Raw genomic sequence first — 15,444 nt, 5'->3', positions numbered from 1 at the left:
CTCCAGAGTGAAAAAATACCATAATTTTGTCAGACAAAATCCACTCTACTTTTAAAAATGCCATTTGTTAGCAGTTACTTAAGGCTGGTTGAAAAGACTCTTAATAGAGCAGTTACAATGCAAAATGAATTCTCTATCAATTCAAAAGAAATTACACACTCTTGTAAAACAACTGCAGGTTTGAAGGTAAAACATGCAGAAAACTTAAATAAAAGTTAACTTCACAGTTATTAGCTATTCAACATCCTTTGCATTTAAAGCAGCAACTGTCTGGAAAAATATAATTGCTCTCTTCCAATCTATTTTCTTTTGTTTTTCCCAATGGGCAGAGTTGATTTACAAAGTAATGAGGAAATGAGTTTTTGTCGAGGAACAGTGTCGTCTGCGAATTTCTGAATAAAGTTGAACTTTCAGAAAGACATAACTGAGTTTTGTAATATGGCTCATCAGCCCAGTCAACGAGGTGGAATTATAACCTCTCTCTAGCAATACCTGTACCGGTACTTTTTTGAGTATAAAAAAAAATCATAGTACTTTGAGTTGATCTATAAAGAAGCATTATACTTTTCTTTTTTTATTTTAATAACCGTGAGAGTAAAAAACAAACAAACTGCAAACTAATTAAAAGAAAAACCAGAGGGAATTGAAACGATTCAGTTTGGAGAACCAATCAATACAAACCAGCCAGTGACCTGATAGAAAACTGTTCGGTATGCAGATCAGAGATGGAGGAGGCTGAAATTGTGAAGATTCAAGCAGATGAACATGATGACTGCAGAGTTATGGTGTGGTCACTTTAAATTACGGGCAAGGACTTGTGACGTGCCCTAGTGGCGACTTCAGTGGTAAGAGCGTGAGTGTCTGTAATAGAACCCAATTTCCCCTTGGGGATGAATAAAGTATTCTGATTCTGATCTTAGCACGAAGGGTGATTAAAGCAGTTTGGAGTGTGTAAAAAAAATAAATAGGAGAGGTGAAGATCAGCGAGCAGCAGTATGGTTTCATGTCATGAAAGAGCACCACAGAAGCGATGTTTGCTTTGAGAATGTTGATTGAGAAGTATAGAGAAGGTCAGAAGGAGTCACATTGTGTCTTTGTAGATTTAGAGAAAGTATATGACAGGGTGCCCCAAGAGAGGAGGTGTGGTATTGTATGAGGAGGTCAGGAGCTGCAGAAGTATGTAGGAGTGGTGCAGGATATGTATGAGAGAAGTGTGACAGTGGTGAGGTGTGCGGTTAAAATGACAGATGGGTTCAAGGTGGAGGTGGGATTACATCAAGGATCAGCTCTGAGCCCTTTCTTGTTTGCAACGGTGATGGACAGGTTGACGGATGAGATCAGGCAGGAGTCTCCGCGGACTATCATGTTTATGGATGACAATGTGATCTGTAGCGAGAGTAGGGTGCAGGTTGAGGAGAGCCTTGACAGGTGGAGGTTTGCACTGGAGAGAAGAGGAATGAAAGTCAGTGGGAGCAAGACGGAATACATATGCATGAATAAGAGGGAGGGCAGAGGAATGGTGAGGATGCAAGGAGTAGAGGTGACGAAGGCGTATGAGTTTAAATACTTGGGGTCAACTGTCCAGAGTAATGGGGAGTGCAGTAGAGAGGTGAAGAAGAGAGTGCAGGCAGGGTGCAGTAGGTGGAGAAGAGTGCCAGGAGTGACTTGCGACTGGAGGGTACCAGCAAGGAAGGTTTACAAGATGGTTGTGAGACCAGCTATGTTATACGGTTTGGAGACAGTGGCACTGATGAAAAGACAGGAGGTGGAGCTGGAGGTGGCAGAGTTGAAGATGCTAAGGTTTTCAATGGGAGTGACGAAGAAGGACAGGGTTAGGAACGAGTATATTAGAGGGACAGTTCAGGTTGGACGGTTTGGAGACAAAGCAAGAGAGGCAAGATTGAGATGGTTTGGACATGTGTGGAGGAGAGATGCTGGGTATACTGGGAGAAGGCTGCTGAATATGGAGCTGCCAGGGGAGAGGAAAAGAGGAAGGCCAAAGAGGAGGCTGGTGTGACAGAGGAAGATGCAAAGGACAGGAAGAAATGGAAATGTATGATCTGCTGTGGTGACCCCTAACGGGAGCAGCCGAAAGTAGTAGTAGTAGTAGTATGAGTTCGTAAAACTTAACCGGTCTATTGTGAAGTTTATAGGCACTTTACATGGTGTCAGGAGTGCATGAAAATGGCTCAAGGGGCTTCGTCACATCGACTCCTTAATTTTTGACGACAATATTGCTGATAACTGGCGGAAATTTGACAAGGAATGGAGAATTTATTGCAACGTGGGGCTGTCGGATAAATCAAAGAAAGCGTAAGTCTACACGCTCCTAAACCTCGCCGGTCCTGAGGCTGTTGAAAAATCGGAATCATTCATTTACGAAGATGAGAACGTCACAAACATCCAGAGGTTCTACTGGAAAGGTTTGCTGAATTGTGCTTGCCTGCAAAAAACATCACGGACAGGCATTCTTTCAACACCGCTAGTCAAAAGCCCGGTGAGTCAATCCAAGCTTACATCTCCACTTTGAAAATACTGGCAAAGAAATGTGATTTTGACACGTTCTGCGACGAATTGATAAGGGATCGAATTGTGTGTGGCATAAAAAGTGACTTTGTGGGCATTTGGGTAGCATAGTGGTCTATTCCGTTGCCTACCAACACGGGGATCGCTGGTTCGAATCCCCGTGTTACCTCCGGCTTGGTCGGGCGTCCCTAGACACAATTGGCTGTGTCTGTGGGTGGGAAGCCAGATGTGAGTATGTGTCCTGATCGCAGCACTAGCGCCTCCTCTGGTCGGTCGGGGCGCCTTTTTCAGGGGGGAGGGAGAACTGGGGGGAACAGCTTTATCCTCTCAATACAGTGAGGTTACTGGTCCCCTGAGACAACTGATACACCAAGATATGGAGTGGACTTGGCATGAAGCCCACAATGTGGCATTCAACAAGCTGAAACAAGCGGTGAAAAACCCACCAGTTCTACAGTTCTTCGACATATCAAAGCCAGTGGTCATATCAGCTGATGCATCACAACAGGGTCTGGGTGCGGTGAGTCTCTAGCAAGGAAGGCCTGTGGCATTCGCATCACGTGCCCTCACACCCACTGAGTCAAGGTACGCAGAGATTGAAAAAGAAATGTCTCTCGTCTTTGCAACCAGGAAATTCCCTGATTTCATCTATGGACGTCCTGTCACAGCTGAAACCAGCCACCAGCCTTTAATAACAATTCGGAGGAAACTGCTTCACACCGCATCACCCCAGCTGCAGGGTATGATGTTGAAATTACATCGCTACAACCTGGATGTGATTTATAAACGCGGTAAGGAACTTTTTGTTGCTGATGCCCAAGGCTCAGCGTTTTCAATTTTTACCAATTTTCACCGAAAAATACCCGGATTTTTAAACTGATTTTCACTCGGATTTTGTTTCCATGGATCCAAAAGTTGTTCCTGTTCGTGTGAGGTTATGTAACAGTGTCCTCTTGTGGCGAAATTCGGCATGCCGGATGGCTTTGAAAAATAAAAACCGAAAACGCTGAGCCTTGCTGATGCTTTATCACGTGTACACCTACCGGTGACTGAGCCTGCCCTTACTGATGACCTCTTGGATGTCATGATGGTCCACGTGCTCTCACGTGGCACATATGGACTGAGAACTGCTGTGGAGAGAGATGCAATGTGTCAACGGCTCTCTGACGTTATCTTGCACGGCTTGCCTAACACCTCAAAGGAATTACCCCACGCGCTGCGTCCCTTCTTTTCAATGAAGGAAGAGTTGACTGTCGAAGATGGACTTCTGCTCCGTGGACAAAGAGTAATAACACCCGCTGCAAGGCAAAAGTTCTATGTTGGCCAGCTGCACCAAGGCCATCCTGGTATCGATGCCGCCAAACACAGTCCTCGGGTGACCATGTACTGGCCCCCACTGTACAGACATCCGAGAGGGAGGTGTCTCACTGTGCGGCCTTCATGAAATCCCAGACCTACCATGGTCATTCACTGCGGCAGAGATATTTGAATCCTTCTTTCAGCTTTTTCCCTGTTTTTCAGGGGTCGCCACAGCAGATTTTACAGTTTCCACCAGGACCCTGTGAGGGCACAGTGCCAATGACCGTTGTTCGATCTGGTATGGTCTTGTCAATCTGCATATTGATTTGGCAAAATTTTACGTCGGATGCCCTTCCTGACACAACCACTAACCCTATGGACGGGGTCACAGGTAAAGCGCTGGATGCCATCCCAGTATTCATGGACTTGCGCCCATGCCTGTCGCTATAGCAGAGATATTTGAATGGCGTGCGAAAATGCATTTAGTGGTTGTGGACTCTACTCAGGGTGGTTGGAGCTGGACTACCTCCCTGATATGAAAAGCACCACAGTCCTGAAGCCACACTTCGCAACACATCAATCAATCATCAATCAGACTTTATTTGTATAGCCCTTTTATTACAAACAAATGTAACACAAAACGTTTCACACAAAAAACAAAAAACTAACGGTCAGGTCAAAAAAAAAAAAAGTACAGACAAATTTTATAAAAGTTCAGACAGGTTTAAAACTGAGTTAGTAAAATAAATAAAAGCTCAATAAATACCGATTAATTAAAAGTAACAACAATCAGAGCAGAATATACAAAAATAGCAAAATGTATAAAACACACTCACACACACGCTTAGAACTCAGCTGTAGGCTGTTTTGAAAGGTAAGGCTTTTAACCTGTTTTTAAATGCGTCCAGTGTGGGGGCCTCTCTCAGGTCCTCAGGTCTCTCAGGTCCTCAGGCAGGGCGTTCCATCTACTTGGGGTGTAACCACAAAAGGCAGCTCCCCTGCTCTAGACCTAGCATGAAGGGTGGTTAGAAGACCACTGCCATTGGACCTGAGAGTTCTCGCTGGTCTGTAAGTAATTAACATGTCTTTTATAAAGTGCGGTGCAAGGGCATTTAGCGCCTTGTATACAGTTAACAGAATTTTAAAATCGAGTTTTAAAATTTAAACATGGTGATCCTCACACCCTCATGACTGGCAATGGAATTCACTGGTAAGGACTTCTCAGACTTTGCACACTTGTGGGACTTAAGACACATGCCGAGTAGTCTTCATTTCCTGCAATCAAATGGCCTTGCTGAGCGTGGTGTTGGATCCGCTGGAAAAGTGAGACTGTGACGGCGCGGACATCCAAGCTGCTCTCCTCCACGCTCGCAATATTCCCCAATGATGGACTCCCCTGTCCCGCTCAGCGCCTTCTGTCCAGACGGACCAGAAGATTCATACCCGTGACCAAAGCCATGCTCCAGCCGGCCGTCCACACTAATGTGAAAGCCACTATCACAAAAAAAGAGGATGAGGGGGAAAGCATATCATGACCACACCGTCAGGGTGCAGGCTGCACATGGTTTTGACAGGTTAGCAAGAGTAGAGGGTCCAGCCCCTCAGCCTAACAGCTATATAGTAATAACATCCCAAGGAACCAACTACGTCAGGAATCGGCGATACCTTCTCTGAGTTGATGAACCCCCACCGGCCATCTCTGAGGACGACCCGCCACAAATCCCCGCTTCAGCAGCACCTGATACAGAAGCTGTCCGCACTCACACCGCACCACTCACACCGCCCATTGCCACACCAGAAATCACCTCAGGTGATTCAGGTGGTAGACAGCCTGTGGTGACTCGCTCAGGAAGAGTCAACCACCCCAACCAGCGCTATCGGGACTACATCACCATTTAGCCCCAGTGACTGCTAAAACTACCGTGTGGCCTCTAAGAAACATTGTTCTTCCTGTGATCGATTACTGAGCTTTCTTGTTGGTCATTCTGTACCTTATTAGTTGCACATGCCATCTCATCTTCCTGTTATGTGCTGTACCCCACTATGTGTTCAGGGATCTGAGCCACTCAAGTTGTGCAACATACTAGCTGTTGTTTGTGTTGCTGTGATGTATTTTGTGTTACCTCTAGAAGGGGGGCGGGTGTAGAGTTATGATGTGGTCACTTTAAATTACAGGCAAGGACTTTTGACGTACACAAGTGGCGACCTCAGTGGTAACTTCGCACGGAATGGTGATTAAAGCAGTTTGGAGTGTGTAAAACTTAACTGGTCTACTGCGGAGTTTATAGGGCACTTGACAAAGACCATCCCTCCCCCCTTTCTCATCTCTGTTCATCTTCTCATCTTAGGCGTTACCGATTCTGGGCTTTTTTTTCGGAGAGTCACATTGCCCAAATAGATGTGATTTGTTCATAGTGTGCTTGTCCAGGTTGTTTCCAGTGACTCTAGGCTGCGTCGACTAAGGAATATTTCCTTATCTTTAGCGGTACAGCTGCGTTTGCTTGTGGACATGAAAAGACCAGAAGTCACGAAATGATAATTATCCAAGCAGTTTTTCTGTAAGAAACTAATTTTCATAGGGCGTCCGGGTGGCTCTTCTGTTGCCTACCAACATGGGGATCGTTGGTTCGAATCCCTGTGTTACCTCCGGCTTGATCAGGCGTCCCTACAGACACAGTTCGCTGTGTCTGTGCCGTGGCTCTCTCAGCCCTTTGGAAACACAGTAACGCTTGTGGAGAGCACAGGCTCAACTTTATTGATCCAAGAGCACTCAGAAACACTAAAAACACTCAGACACACTAAAACACCAGCCGCTGGAGAGTTGGGGGTGAGGGGAGACTCGCAAAACGCTGCAACACATCCACAATCTGGACACTTTTCAAAAAAATTACCCTTGACCAAAGCTTTGTCCCGCATGACCGACTTTATTGCTCATCCGCGCATATTTTCGCACTCATCTCCACCTCCGCGTTGTTCAATGTTGCCGTCATTACAGCAGACGGATCGGTCACGGTGTACTCGGCCATTACCCTCACCTCTCCTTCATTCATCTAGAGGCACAGCGGTCGGTTTTTCGTGGAGTCGCTGACCTTGTGTCACTGCGTATTAGCGCAAAGCCGGGGACAGGAATAGAGACGGAGCAGAAATATCACCCAGCAGGGAGGACGGACCACAAGTCTCACACCGACGTCATTATAAAGAGCAGCTGAACTGACGGGAGTGGGGGGGGGAGGGCAGATAAGATGATGGATTCGGAGATTCAGGTAAAAAAATAGACATGAAAGACGAGCGAGAGAGAATAGAAAGGGAGAAGTGGGAGTAAAAATGAGTGGTTGAGTTAAAGAGACATAATGAGCCTTACACAAGCCCACACACACACACACACACACACACACAATATTTCAGAAGTTATGAGATCTGACCTTTAAAAAGGATATGTGACTTTTAACACATCTCTGCACTGTGTCAGTCGTTAGGACAAAATACTGCACACTGAAAGTATCTTGACACATAATTATATTGTTATGATCGAACACTGTATTTTTCTTTGCTTTCTTGAAAACGTCTCTGTAACCCTTTGCAAGTTCTCTAAAAATGTCCTTTTTTCATAAATTCCGCAAAGCCACTTAATTCAGTTCATAATCACAATAGGCCATTTTAATGAGTTTGCTGGCATCTACAGGTTAAAAACCATGTAAAGGTTACGGCATCCCAGTGGCGTAGCGGTCTATTCTGTTGCCTACCAACACAGGGATCGCCGGTTTGAATCCCTGTGTTACCTCCGGCTTGGTCGCGGGCGTCCCTGCAGACAATTAATTGGCCATGTCTGTGGGTGGGAAGCCAGATCAGAAGACTTTATTCATCCCCGAGGGGGGAAAAGTAAAAACTAACAAGGTATGAGATAACAAGAAAATAGAAACAAATAGAAACAAGAAAAACAGAAACAAATAGAAATAAATTATAAAATAAGAAATGGAAATAAGAACAAAATATATCAGCAAGCATGGTGCACATAACACCCTATCTATACTGCGCTACCGCAGCACACAACACGCAGCACAAACAAAAACCGACAGGGTTAAACAAGTGGAAGGGCCAGTCCAATGACCACTAACTCCGAGTGTCTGACCCTCTGAGGGAGGACTTGTAAAGCTTGATGGCCACAGGCAGGAATGACCTCCTGCGGCGCTCTGTGATGCTTTTCGGCAGAATGAGTCTATCACTAAAAGTACCCCTGTGCCAAACCAGCACGTCATGGAGTGGGGAGACATTGTCCATGGTGGCACATAATTTCAACAGCATCCTCCTGTCAGAAACCGGCGCCAGAGAATCCAGTTCCACCCCCACAACGTCACCCGCCTTGCGGATGAGTTTATTGAGCCTGTTCGCATCCGCTACCCTCAACCTGCTGCCCCAACACACAACAGCAAACAGGAGAGCACTGGCCACCACAGACTCATACCACATCCTGAGCATTGTCTGGCAGATGTTGAAGGACCTCAGCCTCCTCAAAAAGTAGAGACGGCTCTGTCCCTTCTTGTAGAGGGCACCAGTGTTCTTAGCCCAGTCCAGTTTATTGTCTATATACACCCCCAGGTACTTGTAGTATTCCACAGTGTCCACACTGACCCCCTGGATGGAGACAGGGGTCACTGGTGTCATGTCCCTCCTCAGATCAACAACCAGCTCCTTTGTATTAGTCACGTTGAGCTGCAGATGGTTCTGCTCACACCATGCGACAAAGTTTCCCACCACAGCCCTGTACTCAGCCTCCTTGCCCTTACTGATGCATCCGACTATAGCAGAGTCATCAGAGAACTTCTGAAGATGGCAGGACTCTGTGTGGTAGTTGAAGTCCGTGGTGTAGAGGCTGAAAAGGAAGGGAGACAGGACTGTCGGATGTGGGTATGTGTCCCGGTCGCCGCACTAGCGCCTCCTCTGGTCGGTCGGGGCACCTGTTCAGGAGGGAGGGGGAACTGGGGGTAATAGCGTGATCCTCCTATGTGCTACGTCCCCCTGGCGAAACTCCTCACTGTCAGGTGAAAAGAAGCGGCTGGCGACTCCACATGTATCGGAGGGAGGAGGCATGTGGTAGTCTGCAGCTCTCCCCGCATCAGCAGGGGGTGGAGGGGGTGGAGCAGAGACCAGGACAGCTCGGAAGAGTGGGGTAATTGGCCAAGGACAATTGGGGAGAAAAATGGGAAAACAACCCCCCCCGCAAAAAAACCCCCTAAAAAACATGTAAAGGTTAAAAACATGGCAGGCTGGTCTTGGTACTCGGTGATGTTAGCATAGCAGGATAAACACAGCTGAAGCTAATAACATTAATAATGGATCCGTTTGACTTTTCTGCATTGACAGAAAGACAGAACCAGCACTAACAATCATCAAGAGTATTGTCAATGCTGGCTCTTTGGTACGCCGACACCCAACAGACAAATTAGCTACAGCTGTGTTTATCAAAGAGCAACGTCACAGAGTACCGAGACCAGGCTGCTGTGGTTTAAACCTTTACATGGTTTTTAACCTGTAGATGTCAGCAAACTCACTAAAATGGTTTAGATTTTAAATACTCTTTAACCCACACTGGTGCTGTGATGAAATAGGCTGACAGGTGAGTGCCAGCAGGTGGGGCTGCACGGGGAACCCAGTGAAGGTGGCGTCATTGTTGATATCAGCATATACCCTCCCCTCCTCCATTCCTGCACCATACAACTATAAGGGCAAAAATCCTCATCAGCCCCGTCTCGCACCCCTCAAACCTCAACAGACTCGGCTGTAACTTAATCAGTCGTTATATTAGTTTTCAATTATATCATTTTGTTATGTTTTGTTTTTCCTGGTTATCAAATGTTGGAAGTAAAACATCTAGGCCAGTGTGTGTGTGTGTGTGTGTGTGTGTGTGTGTGTGTGTCTCCTGTTGCCAAGGAGTTGAAGAAAACGTGTTAACAATATTTGTTGAGCAGATTGGACTCATTATCGATCTGCCTCAGGCCCTTTCCCTTTACGTACCTCCTTTTATCGGTTCTTTTCTCTCGAGGGTAATCCCACTTTGTGAAATCCTGTATGACGTTGTTATGTTGTTATGTTGTTATGCTGTTGGCTGCAGGACCACTCAGAAATGTGCGCACAAACAAAGAGGCTCAAGCCATAATATGCTTCCAACATGGTTTGTAATAGCGCATTTTCTTTGATACCGGAGTTTGTGTATTCTTTTAATAATAGGTCTAAGCCAGTACAACACCTTTTCCAATACTGCCTACCACTGTGCTAACTGATCACATCAGATGGTCTGCAAGCCGCCATGTGACAGCATTTTCCCCACTTTGGAACTTTTGTAAAAGCACTATTTTTAAAGAATTAGAAGTAAAAGCAAAGGACAGAGATACAAGACCATAGCTAGAAGCAAATGACGGGGAGATTCAGCACTCTATACACTATGTCTGTATGAGGAATGGAAGCGGAAATGTTTTCGATGATGAGAAGCTTTGCACTAAACAAGATGTTTTTTCAATGTTCAATCTAGTAAGTAGAGTAAACATCAATTACTCTACTCCTCACTGAGTTCAATACCACTCAGCTAGGGGAGGGGGATGTGAGGCAAGGATGGATTTCCAGTGAACAAAGAAAAATGGAGCAGGTGTCTGTGTCGTTGTGGCTGGAGTGGGAAGGTCAATGCCCCCGCTGGGAAGCCAGGACAGAGAAGAGTCGAAAGCTGGCTTGAAAAATAACCTTGCACATGTGTTGCCACGGCATAGCTTTTATTACAAGTACAATTTTGAGTTTATGGGGTGTCCAGGTGACGTAGCGGTCTATTCCGCTGCCTACCAACACTGGGATCGCCAGTTCGAATCCCTGTGTTACCTCTGGCTTGGTCGGGCGTCCCTACAAAGACAATTGGCCATGTCTGCGGGTGGGAAGCCGGATGCGGTTGTGCATTCTGGTCGCCGCACTAGCGCCTCCTCTGGTCAGTCGAGGCACTTGTTCGGGGGGAGGGGGAACTGGGGGGAATAGCGTGATCCTCCCACGTGCTACGTCCCCCTGGTGAAACTCCTCACGGTCAGGTGAAAAGAAGCGGCTGGCGACTCCACATGTATGGGAGGAAGCATGCGGTAGTCTGCAGCCCTCCCCGGCTCGGCAGAGGGGGTGGAGCAGTGAGCGGGACGGCTTGGAAGAGTGGGGCGATTGGCCAAGTACAATTGGGGAGAAAAATGGGGAAAAATCCAAAAAATCTTTTTTTGATTTTATCAGAAAAAAATGACCGAATTACCCGCATGTATCATGGGGATTGGAAAGAGTTGTGCGTCTATACCAACTGAAAAAAGGATAAGCTTTGCCAGGTGCTGAGATTTCTGCCCCATTATGTAGAGAAGTGCTAAGCTTCAGGATACACGCTAACATCAGCCAGTATATCTATATAGGAGCTCACACCTCAGTGACAAAGAATTCCCAACAGAAAAAAGGAAAGAAAAAAAAATAGCACGCTATTGTTTCCATTATTAGTACAGCATAGGCAGTATTTTATACCCTTATGTACTTCTAAGGCCCATGCTGTAACGGGACAAGTCATATTAACGTGAAATGTTCGTGTGTTAAGTTTTGGAGGAGCTTTGGTTCACAGCTAACAAATGTTATTATTTGACCCATTAGATATTTCAGTTGTGTTGGCTTCTCTTGTCCCTGATCTATTTTATCCTTTTCCTTCATGGATCTTACCTGTAGTCAGACTTGGTCTCCGTGGGTGAGGGGGAGTATGGCTGATCCTGAGGCCTGGTCCATATTAGGTGGAAAAGAATCATCCAGGGTCAATGAAACCACACGACCATTATGGTACAAACCAACCTTCATGTCCTCATCCTAGAAAACACATACACACACACACACCACAGTAGAAGTCAATACACTGCATGTTTGCATGCATGGCTGGACTGGCATACTGAGCATTTTCCCGGTGGGCTGACACACCTTGTGGTCGATATAATTTTAATTATTCATTTGCTAATGACCAGCCCATAAAGCAAGAGCAGCGGACCTATTGGTTCATTCTCTATAATGACACTAGGCTGGCCCAATCACATCTCTTACTGGGCTGCTCCACTCCACCCCCTCTGTCCCTCGTGTCAGACGCCATGGCTCAGGGCCAAACATCTGCGGATGAAGGAGGACATCTTTGTCAATTGTCAGGTTGGATAAGAAAAACTTGAAGGAGGGTGTGTGTGTGTGTGTGTGTGTAGAACTTGCAGGCCAAAAAGATGGAAGAATCTAGATGCAGATGCTGCAAAATGTGCAAAAATCACAGACATGTTTGCTGTAGCAGTCTCTTCAACATCTACGGTGACAGCAGTACCCACCATTATGCAGCAACAGGTGGAAGGAGGAGAGGTGGCTGGCAATGGCCACTGCCAGGCAGAGGACAAGGAAAAGGAGCAGGCATGTGAGAGGAAAGCTGTGGAAGCCTGAGCAGGAGGAGAGTGTAGTTGAGGTAGAACGCAGGGAGTAGCATGCAGGGGAACGGGGACTCTCAGGGAGGGCACAGGGAGGTAGTGTATGTGCCATCATGCCATGACGCTGATGATGAATGATGATTAATTCCAATTAATGACAATGATAATAAGGTAACATAATCATAAAGCTATCATAGAGTGAGACCATCAGCTACGGCTGGCGCTCATTCAGTCAGTCAATGCCAAATAGAGAAGCATAAACTAGTTGGCATTGTTTTTGTAGCTTAGCATAGCTCCCTAATGCTGTTGCAATGTCGGCTTACTATTCTAACGTTAACTAGCTAACGTTAGCATTGGCTAAGCGGTGAGTGACGTAGGTCCATATCGTATCATAATATTATTAAAATTATTGGGCTGAGGGTTCCCTTGATAAAGAGGCGTGAAAAGGCTGTAATAATAGGTTGCATCTGTAGCGCTACTGTGCTAAAACGTATTAGCTTAGTGCCTACAGGGGGAAAAAAATAGTTTTCCTTTCCAACAACAGGCAACAAAGTTGTTCATTTCAGGTATGTGGTAACTATTATGACATACTATATGGTATGGTGCTGTTATTACTATCTGTGGGGTAATGTAGACCTACATGTAGTCCAGAGCGAGTGAGTACACTTGTCCACAGCACTTACTATACAGCTTTGTAGTGGTTTGGGGGAATAGTCCAGTACACACATTTAAGGGGACCGCAAGGATGGTGTACTGGTGGGTGGTGTTCGACTGATCGTGGGGGGCCAGTCTGTGCCAAAAATGCCAGGGCTGATTCTTTTGTCCCAGCCCAGACCCGTATGTGTGTGTGCTCATGTGACTAGGTAGTATAAACGGGGTTGTTTGACCACTAACCAGTTCATTGTAAAACTCATCAGTAAAGATGATGGGTGTGTTGACAGTAGTTATAGGAGTAGTCGGTCCCACACTGAATGCCGAGCGATATGCGAAAGGTTTCTCGCCACACTGCCCCTGCATTCCTGGCACACCAGGGAAACTCCTCGGCCCCGGGGACCCGGCCTCTCCGGGTTCACAAGGCTCAACTCTCTGACCCGGTACTCCTGCAGCAGAAGAGGAACAGTGTCTGTGTGTGTTAGTGTGCATGTATGCATGTACGTGTGTGTGTGTTTGTGTGCAGGGCCCGTTAGTCAAATCCAGGGGGAATGAGGTTGTGGTGCAGTGACTAAAGAATACAAAAAAGTATTAATAATGTTCTCTGTAAAGCACTTTTTAAAGACAAAACAGTAAACTGACCGGCCAGGCAATTCACCACATGTGCACACACACGTCCATACACAGAAAAAGAAACAACAATACACAGAGAACCACCGAGTCACTGACATGTACTTGTTTTAAACTAAAGCACAGAGACAAGGCTATTGCACCAAGTCCCAGTTACAGTTCCTGAGGACTTTACATTCCCGCCACGAAAAACGGGTAGATACGGTCAGGGGCGGACTGGGAACGAAAACTGGCCCTTGACTTTTTGACTCAGACTGGCCCACCAACCCCCCTCAGCGATACACCACCACCCACACAAACCACGCCACACTTTATGTGCACACTTTTTCCTACACCTTCTTCTTCTTCTTCTTCGCAGTAACGAAATCTGATCACAAGTGGTCAGCAGGACGCATCTGGAGACGCATGATAGACACGGGTGTAAACGGCGATGTGTCTCGCTGTCCACTTGTGATCCGATCGCCCAAAACGCATTTTAAAAGCAAGTGTAAATTACAACACACACAGAGGGAGTGTGACTTCATTCTCTGCACAGGACGCCACTACGCCACTATCGCTTTACATAGCAAGTGCTTGTTTGCTGCTATAATAATGTTCTAAATCTCATGACACCTTTAAGAGCGTCCCTCGGTGGATACAGCAGCAAAACGACATCGATACGGGAAACAGCATATTGCCCACAATGGACAATAAACACCGCACCATGGCGTAAAATAAATTACTACTTGCATATTGTGGCGTAATCTGCCATGTTACCTCAATGTTGTTCGACAAATTAGTGACGACTGAGTTCTAATGAGCGCCTAATGAGTATTTGATACAGAATAAACAAGTGCACATGGAGATATACGATCTCTGTCCATTTGGCAACGGACTGTTCTAACTTTCATTCACTAAAAATAGAGACTTAGTTTCTTCTCATTTCAATCTTTATCTTTGGCTTACTTTCATCCACATGGATTAGTTTAACTGGACTCTCTTCAACTTGAATAGTTTAAATTTGGAGTTGATTTTGTTTTTGTCCACATGGTGATGGTGGTGGTCACGTGGCTCGGGTCCTGGGCTGTTCCGGTGGCACCTGGACACTGCTTGGCATCCTCCTCATCACATTCCTCATATATTTTGTAATTCCACGATACTTCTGTTATCCTCTTTCAGTGTTGTATTGTGTAAACTGTGTAAACGCAACATCCATTGCACGTTGTCCATCTTGGGAGAGAGACGCCTCCTCTGTTGCTCTCCCTGAGCTTTCCTCCTGTTTTTTCTCCCTGTTAAAGGTTTTTTTTTCCCAGGGAGTTGTTCCTTATCTGATGCGAGGGTCTAAGGACAGGATGTTGTGTTGCTGTAAAGCCCCCTGAGGCACATTTGTAATTTGTGATACTGAGCTATACAAATAAAACTGAGTTGACTTTGGTAATGTGTAGGGGTTTAAAAACACAGGACTGTTATGCCTCCGGTGGTAATTACATAAAGATGACTCTGCTCAAATAAATGGGTACACTGCCTACATCAGCCCATGGTAATATTTATCCCAGCTGATGAAGATGTGTTCAGCTGAGCCGCGTGGGAATCCGACTGAGGCGTACAAGTGACAAAGACATGCAACGAAGTGGGAGCACAACAACAAGACGGCCGATAAGAATCGATCCCTTGAATGGTTGTGAATATGAAAGATGTGAGTTTTTTTTAAAAATGACACAAAAACAGACAGCAAATGGGGGTCAAAATACGATGTAAACACAAATTGTGCATCACTAATTCTGGTTGCCGCAGTACGTTTAAGACTTTAGAGGTTGTTTTTTTTTTGTTTTTTTTTTAATACCAGAGGCCAATGAAGTATCTAAAAGTCAATACAGATAGAAACTGTAAAAGAAATTAGATGACAACATGAAAA

General features: G+C 45.8%; 1 protein-coding gene across 1 annotated transcript; it reads right to left on the bottom strand.

Moving 5' to 3' along the window:
- Positions 1 to 5,093: 5,093 nt before the first annotated feature.
- Positions 5,094 to 13,412, bottom strand: LOC130129648 (adiponectin-like). The gene is given in 5 exon segments (XM_056299239.1): positions 5,094 to 5,319; positions 5,491 to 5,563; positions 9,438 to 9,540; positions 11,542 to 11,682; positions 13,164 to 13,412. Coding segments are annotated over 5 exon segments (792 nt in total).
- Positions 13,413 to 15,444: the final 2,032 nt, after the last annotated feature.

This window comes from Lampris incognitus, chromosome 19 (assembly GCF_029633865.1).
Source record: "Lampris incognitus isolate fLamInc1 chromosome 19, fLamInc1.hap2, whole genome shotgun sequence".
Lineage (NCBI taxonomy): Eukaryota > Metazoa > Chordata > Actinopteri > Lampriformes > Lampridae > Lampris > Lampris incognitus.
Note: the sequence above shows the minus strand (reverse complement) of the source record. Positions and strands in the feature narration are given on the sequence as shown.